This window comes from Callorhinus ursinus, unplaced genomic scaffold, assembly GCF_003265705.2.
Source record: "Callorhinus ursinus isolate GAN/ISIS: 27379988/994484 unplaced genomic scaffold, GSC_fseal_2.0 scaffold25, whole genome shotgun sequence".
NCBI lineage: Eukaryota > Metazoa > Chordata > Mammalia > Carnivora > Otariidae > Callorhinus > Callorhinus ursinus.
In genome coordinates this window covers 10,470,086-10,485,253 of record NW_027397087.1, presented here as the reverse complement: position 1 = coordinate 10,485,253, position 15,168 = coordinate 10,470,086, and the positions used below count along the sequence as shown (strand labels likewise).

Here is a 15,168-nt window from a genome sequence, read left to right as displayed (position 1 = left end):
GTGGGGGGGGGTGGGAGGGATGGGGTGGCTGGGTGACAGACATTGGGGAGGATATGTGCTATGGTGAGCGCTGTGAATTGTGCAAGACTGTTGAATCACAGATCTGTACCTCTGAAACAAATAATACATGTTAAAAAAAAAAAAAGAAGATAGCAGGAGGGAAAGAATGAAGGGGGGGAAATCAGAGGGAGAGACGAACCATGAGAGACGATGGACTCTGAAAAACAAACTGAGGGTTCTAGAGGGGAGGGGGGTGGGAGAGTGGGTTAGCCTGGTGATGGGTATTAAGGAGGGCACGTTCTGCATGGAGCACTGGGTGTTATACACAAACAATGAATCATCAAAAACTAATGATGTAATGTATGGTGATTAACAATAAAAAATTTTTTAAAAAGCTGTAGTTGTTTTTAAAGACAGTATTGTATTGATGAAAGAATACACAAATCAATGGTACAGAACAGAGCCAGCTGATCTTAGACAAAAGAGCAAAGGCAAGATAATGAAGCAAAAATAATCTTTTCAACAAATGGATAACCACATCCAAAAAAAAAAAAAATCAATCTAGACACAGCCTCTAACCCATCACAAAATTAACTCAAAAAAGATCACATATCTAATGTAAAATGCAGAACTATAAAACCTGTAGAAGACAATAAAAGAAAACCTAGGTGACCTTGGGTATAGCAATGGTTTTTAATTAAAATACCAAAAACACAATCGGTTAAAGTAAAAAGTGATGAAGTAAACTTCATTAAGATTAAAAAACTTCTGCTCTGCAAAAGACACTACCAAGAGAATGAGAAGACAAGCCACAGACCGGGAGAAAATATCTGTACAAGACACATCTGATAAAGGACTGTTTTCCAAAAAATACAAGGAACTCTTAAAACTCAACAAAAATAAAACAACTGAATTTAAAAATGGGCCAAAGACCTTAACAGGTAGTTCACCAAAGTAATACACAGACAGCAATAAGCATATGAAAAGATGCTCTACATCATGTTATCAGAGAAACAGAAATTAAAAGAACAATGAGATACCAATACACACTTATTAGAATGGCCAAAATCCAGAACACTGACAACACCAAATGTTCGTGAAGATGTGAAACAACAGGTTTAAGATCACAGTTTCTTATTTAACGTGGTAACCATTTTGCATATTATAAAGTTGAGTTCAACAATACATCATGGTGTAGGCATTGCAAATCAAATCTTTTACCTTTTGGATTCAGGAGGCTGCCTCTTCTTTATCATTTCACGGAACCTTGCAGCTGACTGCAAAATACACAAAACATACATGTAAAGATACTACCTTATAAAATATTAAGTATGCTGCTTTATCAACACTAAACTAAGATCTATATAGGAAATAAAGATCCTTAAAATATGATACCTGCTCTTGGTAACAGACAAGAGACAAATAAACCATCAATAATAAAAGCAAGTAAATAATACCATCTAAAGGACTGGGGCACCTGGGTGGCTCAGTTGGTTTAAGCATCAAACTTGATCTGGGCTCAGGTCTTGACCTCAGGGTCATGAGTTCAAGCCCCACATTGTACTGACATTCTGACAAGGTATCAGAAAGTACTGACATTCTGATACCTTGGACCAGGTTGCTAATGAGTTTACATGATTGAACATTAAACATTTAATCAAATATACTATTATAAATTAAAAGGTTTAACTTCTACTACAGGCAATCCTACTTTGATATTCTCCAGAAAAGTTATATTACACTTCTATAAATCAAATCATAATTTCTGTTAACTAAAATCAAAATCAGAGATACTTTGTCTAAATTTCTGATGAATTTTCAAATTTTAATGACTTAACAATATAATCCCTTATATTAAGTCACCCTCCATTCCCTCAAGATGCAAACACATGCTGAATATTTGGGAATGTGTAATCAAAGAAATCAAGCAATTTTTTAATAAAGCCAAGGGCTTGTTACAGTTTGAAAGAAAATATCACACACCCTCCTGAAGGGCTATCCCACACACAGAAGTTTTACCCACAGTGTAAAGATGCAATGTAAATTACACAATTAGTTATAATGACTATAAAACACTAGCATACAACTGGCCATTTATCCTTTTTTTTAAGATTTTGAATTTATTATTATTGAAAGATTTTGTTTATTTATTTGATAGAGAGAGTGCAAGCAAGGGGCACTGGCAGACAGAGGAACAAACAGGCTCTCTGCTGAACAGGGAGCCTGACGAAGGGTTCGATCCCAACTGAGCCACCCAGGCACCCCTGGCCATTTATCCTTAAAGCTCACTATAAAAAGCATATTTCCACCTATTCTCTAAGATTTTTCAAAAAAAGAGGGGCACCTGGGTGGCTCAGTCAGTTAAGCGTCTGCCTTCAGTTCAGGTCATGATCCCAGGGTCCCTGTGTCTAGTTCCCTGCTCAGCAGGAAGTCTGCTTGTTCCTCTCCCTTTGTCCCTTTCCCCACCCCAACTCATGCTCTCTCTCTCTCTCTCCCCACCCCCCAATAAATAAATAAATAAATCTTAGGGGGAAAAAGGATTAAAAAAATAAAGCTTGTCCTCTCACTCCTCTACCACACATCCCTCAACCCATTCCTCCTACTTCTCCTTTATCCTTTACAGGTAAAGCAACCACTTGGAACATACTCTGTTCCTCAGAATCCAAGACAACCATTCATAAGACACCATTATCTTATGCACCAACAAAAGGGAGGAAAAGCTGCCAGTTATAGTTTCAAGATGTCAATTTCAAAAACATTAAAGTGAAAAAAATGTCTTAGAATCAATAAAATATTTGGTAACTCTTCCTACAAAATGCAAAACTCAGTCCTAATTTTACCCTCCCTTATCTGATGTTTGAAACCTGATACTATGAGTATTTTATTGACCTATAGGCAAGAGGAATGGCATCTTGCTCTTAAATAGAAATTCCACACAAACCTCAGACAACTGAAGAGAAGCAAAAAAGTTTGCATTTTCTGATATGTTCTTCAGTCTCTTCCTTTCGTACGATGACAATCCTGAAAATTCATCCTATGAAATTACACCAAAAAAATTCTGTTACTTTGCATGATCCACAGCAAAAGCACCTCATAAAACTAGGTGTTGAATTCTCAAATGTATACTTTCCTTCAAATTGCACCTGCTTTATTAATTACATGCTATCTTACCAAATGGCACACATTGGATGTGCACTGGATACTGAGTCTAAGAGTTTGAATCTGGGATAACCACAAGGCATCTACATGACTTCCCGATTAAATAACAAGTGACATATCAGAAGTCTAGTAGTGTAACCTAATAGCAAATTATTTCCTACTCATCATTAATTCACCATTACTCACAGTTATCTTTTTAGCAAACAAAAGAGAAAGAAATGTGTGACAGAAAATTTTAAATTCATTCAAAGAGTTAAGGAAATTTAGATAAAAGAACAACAACAAAAAGATAAAGGCACAGGCAGAAAAGACAATAAAACCAGAGAATCAAGCTTGGCGGTCCAATATCCAACTAATAGTTACAGCGGTAAAAAGAGGAGCAGAGAAAATGGAGGAGAAAGTTATGAGAGAAATAATATAAGAAAGTTTCTTGAAACTTTAAGACATGAGTTTCCAGATTAAAAGGGCCCAATGAGTATGCAGCACAACAAATGAAAAAAGACCAAAGCTTACACACATCACAAAATTTCTTAACACCTGAGATAAGTGAGGTTAAAAAAAGTCTGCCAATAAGGAAAAAAGATCACAAAGAAGCAAGAATCAGAATAACATTTCTCAATACTGAGGGGAGCTGGAAGACAATGAAAGAGTATATTTAGGGGGGCCTGGGTGGCTCAGTCATTAAGCATCTGCCTTCAGCTCAGGTCATGATCCTAGGGTCCTGGGATCGAGCCCCGCATCGGGCTCCCTGCTCAGCGGGAAGCCTGCTTCTCCCTCTCCCACTCCCCCTGCTTGTGTTCCTGTCTCACTGTGTCTCTCTCTGTCAAATAAATAAATAAAATCTTAAAAAAAAGAGTGTATTTAAAATTTTAAGGAAAAATTATTTTTTCCTTAAAATTCTAAGGAACAATTCTATTTCCAATTAACAATCCAATCTAACAATTCTAAATCCAATTAAGCCATCAATCAAATACAGCATAAAGACTTTGTCAGACACATAATCTACCTCTCCTACACCTTTTCTCAGGAAGCTCTAAGCTGCACTTCACCAAAATAAGAGAATAAACTAAAAAAAAAGTTTCAAGACAGTACGTAGGGTACAGAAGTTCCAGCATAGGAATGATAAAAGATCAAAGAAATTCAAAGGAAAATGGTAAAAGGAAGGCCAAGAAAGGGTTAAACAGTCCAGAATGAAATAGGAAGATGTAGGTGCTCAGGAAATGTTTCACGGAGGGAAAAAAAAACATATATATTTTTATATATGAAGCCATAAAAATTCTTTGTTACAACTCTACTAGAGCTTGGGCTATACCTAGTAAAGATGTGAGAAGGGAAAGGAGTGGGTGGGCACATGCGTATAAGGTGTAGCATGAATGAAACAGGTCTTCATCTTCCATATTAAATTAATAGATAATATGGAAGGGATAAAAGCTAAAAAGGTTTAAAGTATAATTAGTCTACTGGGCAGCAGCAATCACAGAGAAGTATGTGGCAGAAAACTGCTGGATGTTTTGATTTGCTTCTGAGTACATATGTATGTACATATGGAATTACTTTTGTGTGTGTGTGTGTGTATACACATATGTGTGTGTGTGAATTATATGACTTAAATGTGGATGTACATGTATTACTTTGACCAAAATAAAAATTCTCCTCACACACACAAAATAATAGTGGCAGCAAAAGTAAAAGTTTATTGTGCCACTGCCTTTACAACTGCTTTTCAGGGGGAAAAACATCACCACCATCATCATCAGGGATTTCATAAGATTCTATTTCAAAATCAAAGAAACAAATTTAAATGATTCTAATTACCACAGACACAATTAAGAAAATTAAGAAAAATAATTGGTATCTTTAAGTGGTATGTTTAATTCAAACTATTCTTATCCATCACCCACCTATCAAAAACTTGCAACATTTAACAGGAAGACCAAGCAAACGTCAGAAAAAGTGGGCTCTCAAAATAAACATATGTAGGAAATAAACATTTTTTAAAAAACTTCACTATCTTCAGAAACACTTAAGAAGTTATTGTATCCATAAAACAAAGGGTGATATCTTAAAAAAAAAAATCAAAGAACTTGAATTAAAAACATGCTTGATGCCAAAAATTCACAAACTATATGAATCCATTTACATAACATTCTCAAAATGACAAAACTGTAGAGACAAAAAAAAAAAAAAATTAGCAGTTGCCAGGGGCTAAGGAGGGTGAGAGGGAGGGCTACAGGCCTAATAGAAAGAAATAGCCTGAGGTGCCTGGATGGCTCAGTCCCTAGAGCATGCAACTCTTGATCTCAAGGTGGTGAGTTCAAACCCCACCATGGACCCTACTTAAAATAAATTTAAAAAAACAAAGAGCCCAAGGGAAATTTTTGTGGAAATGGAATAGTTCTGTATCTTGATTGTAATGATACAGAATTATACACATACCTCGTATGATGTGAACTTCCCCGTCCTGGTACTGTGATGTAGTTATATAAGATGTACTCACTGGGAAAAACTGGGTGAAGGCTACATGATACCTCTCTGTACTATTTCTGCAAATTGTTATGCATCTATAATTACTTGAGATAAAGGTTTTTTGAAAATAGATGTTTCTCACAGCTAACATCATACTTAATGGTGAAAGACTGAAAGCTTTTCCCCTAAAGCTCAGGAACAAGAAAATATGTCTACTTTTGCTACTTCTATCCAACACTGTCCTGGAGATTCTGGGACAATGAGGACAGGACGACTGGGAAGAAATAATATTAAAGAACATCCACATTGAAAAGAAAGAAAGAAAACTATCTTTATGGCCAAAACATGATCTAATAGATAGAAAATGCTTAAGAATTCACACAAAAAACTAATAAGCAACCTCAGCAAAGTTGCAAGATACAAGATCAATATACAAAAATCAGTTATATGTCTAGGCACTAACAATGAACAATCAGAAAATGATTGTAAGAAAACACCACCATTCATAACAGCAGAGCTCTGTCAGTTGAGCATCTGACCCTTGATTTTGGCTCAGGTTATGATCTCAGTTATGAAAGATCAAGCCCTGCGTCCAGCTCTGTGCTCAGCACGGACTCTGCTTGAGATTCTCTCTCTCCCTCTGCCACACCCCCTCCCCCACTCACGTGTGTGCACTTTCTCTCCCTCTCAAAAAAAGTTAAATTTAAATTAACAACTTTTGGGGCGCCTGAGTGGCTCAGTTGGTAAAGCGTCCACCTTCAGCTCCAGTCATGATCCCGGGGTATTGGGATCGAGCCCCAGTTGGGCTCCCTGCTCAGTGGGGAGCCTGCTTCTCCCTCTGCCTCTGCCTCTCCCTCCACTTGTGCTCTCTCTCTTGCTCTCTCAAATAAATAAAATCTTAAAAAAATAAAATAAAATCAATAACTTTTGTATGTCAAAGGACATTATCAAGAACATGAAAATAAAGTACAAAAAAACAGGAGAAAATACTTGCAAGTGATAGATCTAATAAGGGTCTAGTGTCCAGGATATATAAAGAACTCTTACAATTCAAAACAAAATGACAATTTAATTTTTCAAATGGCAAAGGGCTCTAAAAGCTATTTCTCCAAAGCACAAATGGCCAATAAGTTCATGTAAAAACACTCAACAAGGGGCGCCTGGGTGGCTCAGTCGTTAAGCGTCTGCCTTCGGCTCAGGTCATGGTCCCAGGGTCCTGGGATCGAGCCCCACGTCGGGCTCCCTGCTCTGCGGGAAGCCTGCTTCTCCCTCTCCCACTCCCCCTGCTTGTGTTCCCTTCTCTAGCTCTGTCTCTGTCAAATAAATAAATAAAATCTTTAAAAAAATAAAAATAAAAACACTCAACATTACTGATCATTAGAAAAATGCAAATCAAAACCACAATGAGACACTACATCACATCCACTAGAATGGCTATAATCAAAAAGACAAGGAGCACCTGGCTGACTCTACTGGTAGAACATGCAGCTCTTGATATCAGGGTTGTGAATTCAAGCCCATCATTGGCCCTAGAACTTACTTAATAAAAAAAAAAAAAAAATTGGAGGTGGGGGGTACCTGGGTGACTCAGTGGGTTAAGCGTCTTTTTTTTTTAAGATTTTTATTTATTTATTTGAGAGAGAGAGAATGAAGAAAAAGAGAGCATGAGAGGGGAAGGGTGAGAGGGTGAAGCAGACTCCCTGCCGAGGAGGGAGCCTGATGTGAGACTAGATCCCGGGACTCCAGGATCATGACATGAGCTGAATGCAGTCGCTTAACCAACTGAGCCACCCAGGCGCCCAAGCGTCTGACTCTTGATTTCAGCTCAGACTCTTAGGGTTGTGAGATTGAGCCCGGGTCTGGCTCTATGTTGGGCATGGAACCTACTTAAGATTCTCTTTCTCTGCCCCTAGTCCCTCCAAAAAAATTTTTTTTAATTAAAAAAAAGATAAATAATTAAAACATTATGTTACATGAAATAAGCCACTCACAAAAACACAAATACCATGAATCCACTTTTATGAGCTACCTATACTAGTCAAATTCCAAGAGACACAAGTAGAATGGTAGTTGCCAGGGGATGGCAGTAGGATGGAAATGGGGAGTTATTCAATGGAATAGTGTTTCAGTTTTTCAAGATGAAAGGATTTCTGGAGACTGACTGCACAACAACATAAATAAACAACATAAAGTACTACAGTCTACCTTTAAAAATGGTTAAGGTGCTAAATTTTATATTGTGTATTTCACAATTTTTTTTAATTTTTAGGAAAGATAAATAACAAGTATTGGCAAGGGTGTAAAGAAAGTAGACTCTTCATGCATTGCTGCTGGTATGTAAAAATCGTGCAGCCACTCTGGTAAACAATTTGACAGTTTTTCAATAAGTTAAACACAGTTGACCATATGACCCAGCAATTTCACTCCTAGGTATATATATACCCAAAAGAATGGAAAACATTTGTTCAGCAAAAACTCATAAACAAAAGCTTGTGGCAGCACTATTCATAATAGCAAAAAGTGGGAACAACCCAAATGTTCATCATCTGATGAATGGATAAACAAAATATGGTATATATCTATACAATGGAATATTATTCAGCCATAAAAAGGAATCAAGTACCTATACATACTACACAACATGAATGAACCCTGAAAACATTATGCTAAGTCAAAGAAGCCAGATGCAAGAAGCTACATATTATATGATTTCATTTGTATGAAATGTCCAGAATAGGCAAATCTATAGAGAAAGAAAGTAGATTAGTGGTTTCCAGGGCTGGGTTAGGGAGGTGGAGGAGTTGGTAGCCACTACTAATGGGTACAGATTTCTTTTCAGAGTGAAAGAAATGTTCTGAAACTGGATAGTGGTGATGATTGTACAATCTTGTATATATACTAAAAACTACTGAACTGTACCCTTTAAATAGTAAAGTTTATGTTATGTGAATTATATCTCAATAAAAAATATATGCTTGATGACAGAAACCAGATATATGCATAGTCTCAAAGTATCTCCCTCAAGATATTTAGTAATTACAAAGGGAAAAATGGTGTTTCCATTGGAGAATCCTGACAAACATCACCTAAGCCAAGTGATTCAGGTCAACATCACCAGTAAAACCTATCAATATCAAGTACACCCCGATATGATGCACTGAGGAGGGCACATTCACTTCTGTGGTACCCTGCCCAAAAAATGCAAAACCTTAATCTAACTATGAGAAAATAGCAGACAAACCCAAATTGAGGAACATTACACAAAATAACTTTTCAGTACTCTTCAAAAGTGCCAAGGTCATGAAAGATTGAAGAACTGTCACAGACTGGAGTAGACTACAGAAACATGGCTATTAAATGCACTGTGCAATCCTAGACTGGATACTGGAACAGAAGGGCATTAGTAAACAAAACAAAACAAAAAAAACCTGGTGAAATCCTAATAAATTCTGTACTTTAAAATTATTGTAGCAAGGTTAATTTCTTAGTTTGATAAGTGTTCTACAGTTATGTATGACATTAACACAAGAGGAAGCCAGGTGAAAGAAATATCAAAATTCTCTGTACCATTTTTGCAACTCTTCTGTAAGCCCAAAATGTTCTCAAAACTTAAAATAAATTTGTGAGGGGCGCCTGGGTGGCTCAGTCATTAAGCGCCTGCCTTCGGCTCAGGTCATGATCCCAGGTTCCTGGGATCGAGCCCTGCACTGGGCTCCCTGATCAGCAGGAAGTCTGCTCCTTCCTTTCTCACTCCCCCTGCTGTGTTCCCTCTCTCACTGTCTCTCTCTCTCTCTGTCAAATAAATAAATAAAATCTTTAAAGAGAAAGAAAGAAAGAAATGCTTTGTAAAGTTAAAATATTTTTTTAATTTAAAGATTTTTATTTATTTATTTGTCAGAGAGAGAGAGAAAGAGAGAAAGCGAGAGAGAGCATAAGCAGCGGGGAGCATCAGGCAAAGGGTGAAGCAGGCTCCTTGCTGAGCAAGGCCTGATGGGGGAACTCCATCCCAGGACCCTGGGATCATGACCTGAGCTGAAGGCAGATGCTTAACCAACTGAGCCACCCAGGCGTCCCTGTGAAGTTAAAATATTTAATAAAAGTGCTGGAAGAGAAAATTTAGCAAGTTTCCCAGAAAACAGAATAAATTTTTTAAGATTTATTCATTTTACAGAGAGAGTGCAAGTGGGGGGAGGGTCAGAGGGAGAGAATCTCAAGCAGACTCCCCACCGATCACAGAGCCCCACTGCTGGGCTGAATCTCCCCACCCATGAGATCATGACCTGAGCCGAAACCAAGAGTCAGATGCTTTAACTGCCTGAGCCATCTAGGCGCCCCTAAAATTCCTGACTTACAGGTCAAGACGCTTGTCTGTGATGTGACAAAAACCTTCCCTCATCTGGGGAAGAAATAAGCTTATAAATAAAATATCGTTTCTAAAGCATGGTACCATAAAGTCTTAGTCATTTTGCTCCAAAAAGATAATTAATGAAATGTCCTATAAAGATGTTAGATCTTGGGATGGCTGGGTGGCTCAGTCGGTTAAGCGTCTGCCTTCGGCTCAGGCCATGTTCCTGGGATCCTAGGATCAAGTCCTGCATCTGACTCCTTGCTAAGCAGGGAGTCTGCTTCTCCCTCTGTCTGCCGCTCCCCCTGCTTTTGCTCTCTCTCTCTCTGACAAATGAATAAATAAAATCTTTAAAGAAAAAAAAAAGGATGCTCAATCTTTCAGTTTGTCCTACTTAAATATATGCTGGGCATGTCTGACTCTGCTTGATTAGCTTCAGTACTTACTCTTAATGTTCTAATTTCTGACCCTATTTTCTTAGATCAAACTAAAATCTCAACAGATGAATGGACACAGATCTGGGGACTGCCTGGCTGGCTCGGTCAGTACAGCGTGCGACTCTTGATCTTGGGGTTTTAAGTTTGAGGCCCACATTGGGTATAGAGATTATTTAAAAATAAAAAAAATCTTAAAAAGGTGCGGTATATATATATTCATATATATACCCATATATATATCCATATATACATCCATACACACACACACACACACACACACACACACACACACACACACACAAATGGAGTATTATTCAGCCATGAAAAAGAATGAAATCTTGCCATTTGCAACAACATGGATGGAGCTAGAGAGTATAATGCTAAGCAAAATCAGTCAGAAAAAGGTAAGTACCATATGACTTCACTCATGTGGAAGTTAAGAAACAAAACAAATGAGCAAAGGAAAAAGAGAAGAGAAAAACCAAGAAACAGATTAACTATAAAGAACAGATAGTTGCCAGAGAGGAGGTGGGTGGGGGGATGGGTGAAATAGGTGAAGGGGATTAAGAGTACACTTATCATGATGAACACTGAGTAGGGTATAGAATTGTTGAATCACTATATCGTACACCTAAAACTAATATAACACTGTATGTTAACTATAACAGAAATTAAAAAACAATTTTTTAAAATTTTTAAATAAATTAAAAAAAATAAAATCTACTTCCCACTAGCCTCATATACTCAGAATCTTATAGTCAAAGAGGCCAAAGAGATCATTGAATCCAGTGGTTTTCAAAATGACATCCCAGACCAACAGCACCAGCATCTCTAAGAAACTGTGTTGGACATGCCAATTCTTTACCCCACTCCAAAACTTCTCGAAAATCAGAAACTCTGGTGATAGAGTCCTGCAATGGAGTTTTAACAGCCCTCCAGGAAATTCTGATACAGGCTAAAGTTTGAGAAGCAATGATCTTATCCAATCCCCTGACTGTAGAGTGATTTGCTTAAAAACACGTCTAAAACCTAGGCTTTCAACCCCCCAGTCCAATGCACTAATGACAGACCCACGATGTCCCACGAGAGGTCCTCTTGAGACAATAAAGCATAAATTGAATTCCTATTTCAAAAGAACACCACCACAATTATCCTACCTCCCTTTCCCCTATCATTTTCCGTTCCATTAACTTTTGACATGTGATATGGTTTTATCTTGTCTTGCACAAAATCTGTCACTTTAAATGAAATACAACATTCCTGATAGGCAATAGAAGTCTAAAAATTAGATGCTTAATTCCTTAACCTGATTCAAACTATTATTTTCAATAGTACTAATAAGTGTTTCTCATGTATCTTCTCTACTCCATCATTTTTCTCCTTTTTATATTTAGAGGAAATATTATTCATATTAATCAATTAATGATGACTTTCCTACCCTCATATCAAGAGTCACTCAAATGCCATGTCCCACAGGCCAACTTCTTCTGGCATTTGTGCATAAATATGTAAAGGTGAGCAAGACACCATAAGTAATAAGTAGACCCAAAAATATCTGCAATAAACTGAGAGGAAGAAAAAGGGAAACAGAATGAAGACTGAGTCAATCCTCTCCTTGACAAATCAAAACCAAGAGTAAAATTAACCAAGGAAGTTATGTGTTCAACATTTAAAAAATAAAATTTCAACTAAACATAAACCCTGGATACCCTTAGCTTATCAGAACTTCAAATTTTAAAGTAAGAAAAATTTGAATAAGCTAGTAATTAAATTCTTACCAGGCCTGGTGTGTTATCTTCATCACTGTCTAGATCCTGACTGCTTTCCATATCAACACTGAGAATCACTGTATCGGAATCCGAAGTGCTCTTGTGTTGTCGCTTGTTACTTTCAGTATAAACATCTAAGGATGATTTTTGCAGAGTGGATTCTGCCTTGGAAGACGTGCCTTCCATCCTTGGAGTTAAAATCCTTCTGCAAGTTTTCCTTATTTCAGTCTTCTTACATTTCTTACATGCAACTTCATTGTTAGAATTCTTATCCAATAGGGATTTGGAGTGCTTAATTTGGTCTGGCTTGTAATTACTGAGTGAAAAGGGAACAAGATAAACCTTAGGTGTTTTTCCTAAAACTGTAGTCTGTACTGGTCTCAGAGATACACAAGTGATGTTTTGATTTTCTTTATATTCATTCACCTATTCAGGTCAATAAAAGAAAAGAGAGCATTAGAATCCCAGATCCTATGCCTTTTCCTACAGGTCTGTGTAAATAAATCCAGAGTGATAGCCTGTAACGAAACTTTTTTCCCCACCAAAATCTAGATACCTAACTCATTAGCCTGAATTTAATTATTTATTATATTGGGTGCATTTTTTTACCCATGACTCGGCAAACCAGTAATAATGTAATAATAACGATTACATTTGTAACTGAGGAGACTACCCCAACTGTCACCTTCTGAGTAACTGGAATTGTCTCCAGAGTGGGAAGCCGACAATAACTGCCCCAAAGGCAAATGCAGAGTCCCTGATCCCATCCTGTTCCTATTTCTGGGGTTACTAATAACCTTCCCCAACGCTGCAGGCCGAGTTTCCATAGAGGAAAACAGGGGGCCGGGATCCCCGATTATCTTTTGAAACAACACCCCCGAAAAACCCGTTAAGCTGAGAGATGCCCCAAGGAGCGGGAACTAGTTCCGGTATGTGGAGGTGGTGGGTGCCAAGTCTTCGTGCCCGCTCGGGCCTGATCCCGGCAATGCCTCACGAACACTGAGGCAGGAGCGCACCCGAAAGCAACAAGCCGTTGCTCACCTTCATCTGGAGTCGCTGTCTGGAGCCCACCTTCTCCTCACTGCCCGCGCGCGACCCCGACATCTTTCGGCGGCTTAGCAGCTGGCGTCTTCCCGCCAAGATTGCGGCGAGAGGCGCAGGAGGGGCAAGGGGAGGAGCAGCGGGGCTGGGGCGGGGCCTGGCGGGAGGCTCTAACGGGCTCTGACGCCAGCGGGCCGGAGGGGGAGGGGCACGCAGGCGTTACGGTCGTCTCCGTAGGCGTCCAGCTCACCAGCTTCACCCCCTACTGAAATTCTTGTAATTGGACCGAATACACATTTTTACCTTAGATCCCAGTATTTTTTTGATGCTGCTGATGCCAGTATCTCGCTTTGAAAAACACTGGCTCTTCTGCTGAGAAAAAACCACCTTGCCTTGCAATGTGAGCCTGGAAAAGATTCAGACGCACTTAGATACCATATGAATAGAGAAGCTAGAAAATCGAAATCAACAGGCAGCCTTTACTTGGGCCCCCCGGTTCCTTATAACCCCCCCACCAGGAAATTACGCCCTATGGCTACCACATTACCTTCTTCCTAGAAGGAAAGCATTTTGATTTTTTTCAAGAGCTGATAACCTAAGCTGGTTTAAATTTCACCTCATCATCTGCCCACCAGTTAACTAAGATCCTAATGATGACTTTACAAAGCCCAAAGGCTGGGGAAAAGTTGTTAATCAAATCATTTTTGTACACAAAGTAACAAATAAGATTTTAGTGCCCTGTATTTCTTACAGTCACAGCCATATTAACTTTTTTTTGTTGTTTCTATTCTGAGTTGCCCTAAGTCAAAACAATTGTTTTCCCATCATATGTACTCCCTCTGGACAGCGTGGTTTTGGAGCTGTTAAATTCGAAATAAAAATTTCTACCTACTCTATTTTTAAGATCCTTTTCTTTCTAGCCCAAAACTGTTTCCCTGGCATGGGTCCTCCACTGTTCCTTGCTCAAGATTTGCCCAATTCCATTTCCTCTCCCAGCCTAGACCCAATTTTACAACACAGGTGAAATAATTTGAGAACTAATCCTATTAACAGTAACATCAGGGCCCTCCATGATCTGATTCTTGCTAAACTTTCACCACTCCTTGACTCAAAAATTACTGATAAAATCAAACTTTTCAGTGTTTAATATATACCATGCTATTTCTGGACTTAATGAGTTTTTTCATGCTGTCCCAGCTCTCCCTACCACAACACTTACGAAATCCTTTCTATGGTCAAAAGTGTTCCGACTTCCAATAAGCCAGTATTTTTTTTTTTTTTACAAACCCAGCTAGTAAATTGTGATTGCTTCCGTTACCAAGCCCTAGAAGACTTTCCTAAAATTCAAGCCTTTAAACAATATTCCATACTCCTTAGAGAGCTAAGGCCAGTAAACACAGCAAGTACTTAATAATTACTCGTGTACTTCTATACAAACACTGTCTAGCCAGGAATGTTTTAAGAGACGGTCTTGAGAAACTGAAAAAACTGGAAAGCCAAAAAGTACACTGTTCTGACTTCAGGCATTGCTCCAGGACCCTTGGGGGATTTTTTTCCTTTTTCATGGCAATGGCCTAAATTACCACCAGCTGCCCGCGCGTGATGACCAAAAAATACCTCACCACAACCCACTCAGCCTCATCAACTGAGCTAATCAGGTGCTATTAGTAGGACTTCTATTCTCATTAAACTCCAATTCTGAGCTTTCAACAGTCTGGACAAACTGCCCTTCACTATCTGCTCAATTCCTTATTCATCACTATCCCATTTTCCTCGGGTTCAAACCAAGGTAACAAGAGAAACCCCTAATCCGGACCTGTCTCGCCACAGGATTTTAGCAGCAAAGCCCAATGGGAAGCAATTTCCCGCCAGAAGCGACGTCCAAACACTGCGAGACGGAAGACGCTAGAGCCGCCTTTGAACATGCGCAGTAACAGACTCGACGTCCACG

The 15,168-nt window shown here is 38.6% G+C and overlaps 1 protein-coding gene across 3 annotated transcripts in view; it reads right to left on the bottom strand.

Moving 5' to 3' along the window:
• The window catches only part of WDR76 (WD repeat domain 76), a 54,026-nt gene extending 38,860 nt beyond the window's left edge, over nucleotides 1-15,166 (bottom strand). Inside the window, exons 1-5 of one of the 3 annotated variants that reach the window (XM_025883835.2) lie at nucleotides 15,034-15,166; nucleotides 13,521-13,623; nucleotides 12,186-12,492; nucleotides 2,942-3,034; nucleotides 1,222-1,277 (exon numbers count right to left, since the gene is read on the bottom strand). In XM_025883835.2, coding sequence (XP_025739620.2) covers nucleotides 1,222-1,277; nucleotides 2,942-3,034; nucleotides 12,186-12,492; nucleotides 13,521-13,623; nucleotides 15,034-15,142 — 668 coding nt within the window. In that variant the 5' untranslated portion in view covers nucleotides 15,143-15,166. Of the gene's footprint in view, nucleotides 1-1,221; nucleotides 1,278-2,941; nucleotides 3,035-12,185; nucleotides 12,603-13,217; nucleotides 13,500-13,520; nucleotides 13,624-15,033 lie in introns of those variants that run through there. The other 2 variants (XM_025883833.2, XM_025883834.2) reach the window with 2 other exon arrangements.
• Nucleotides 15,167-15,168: the final 2 nt, after the last annotated feature.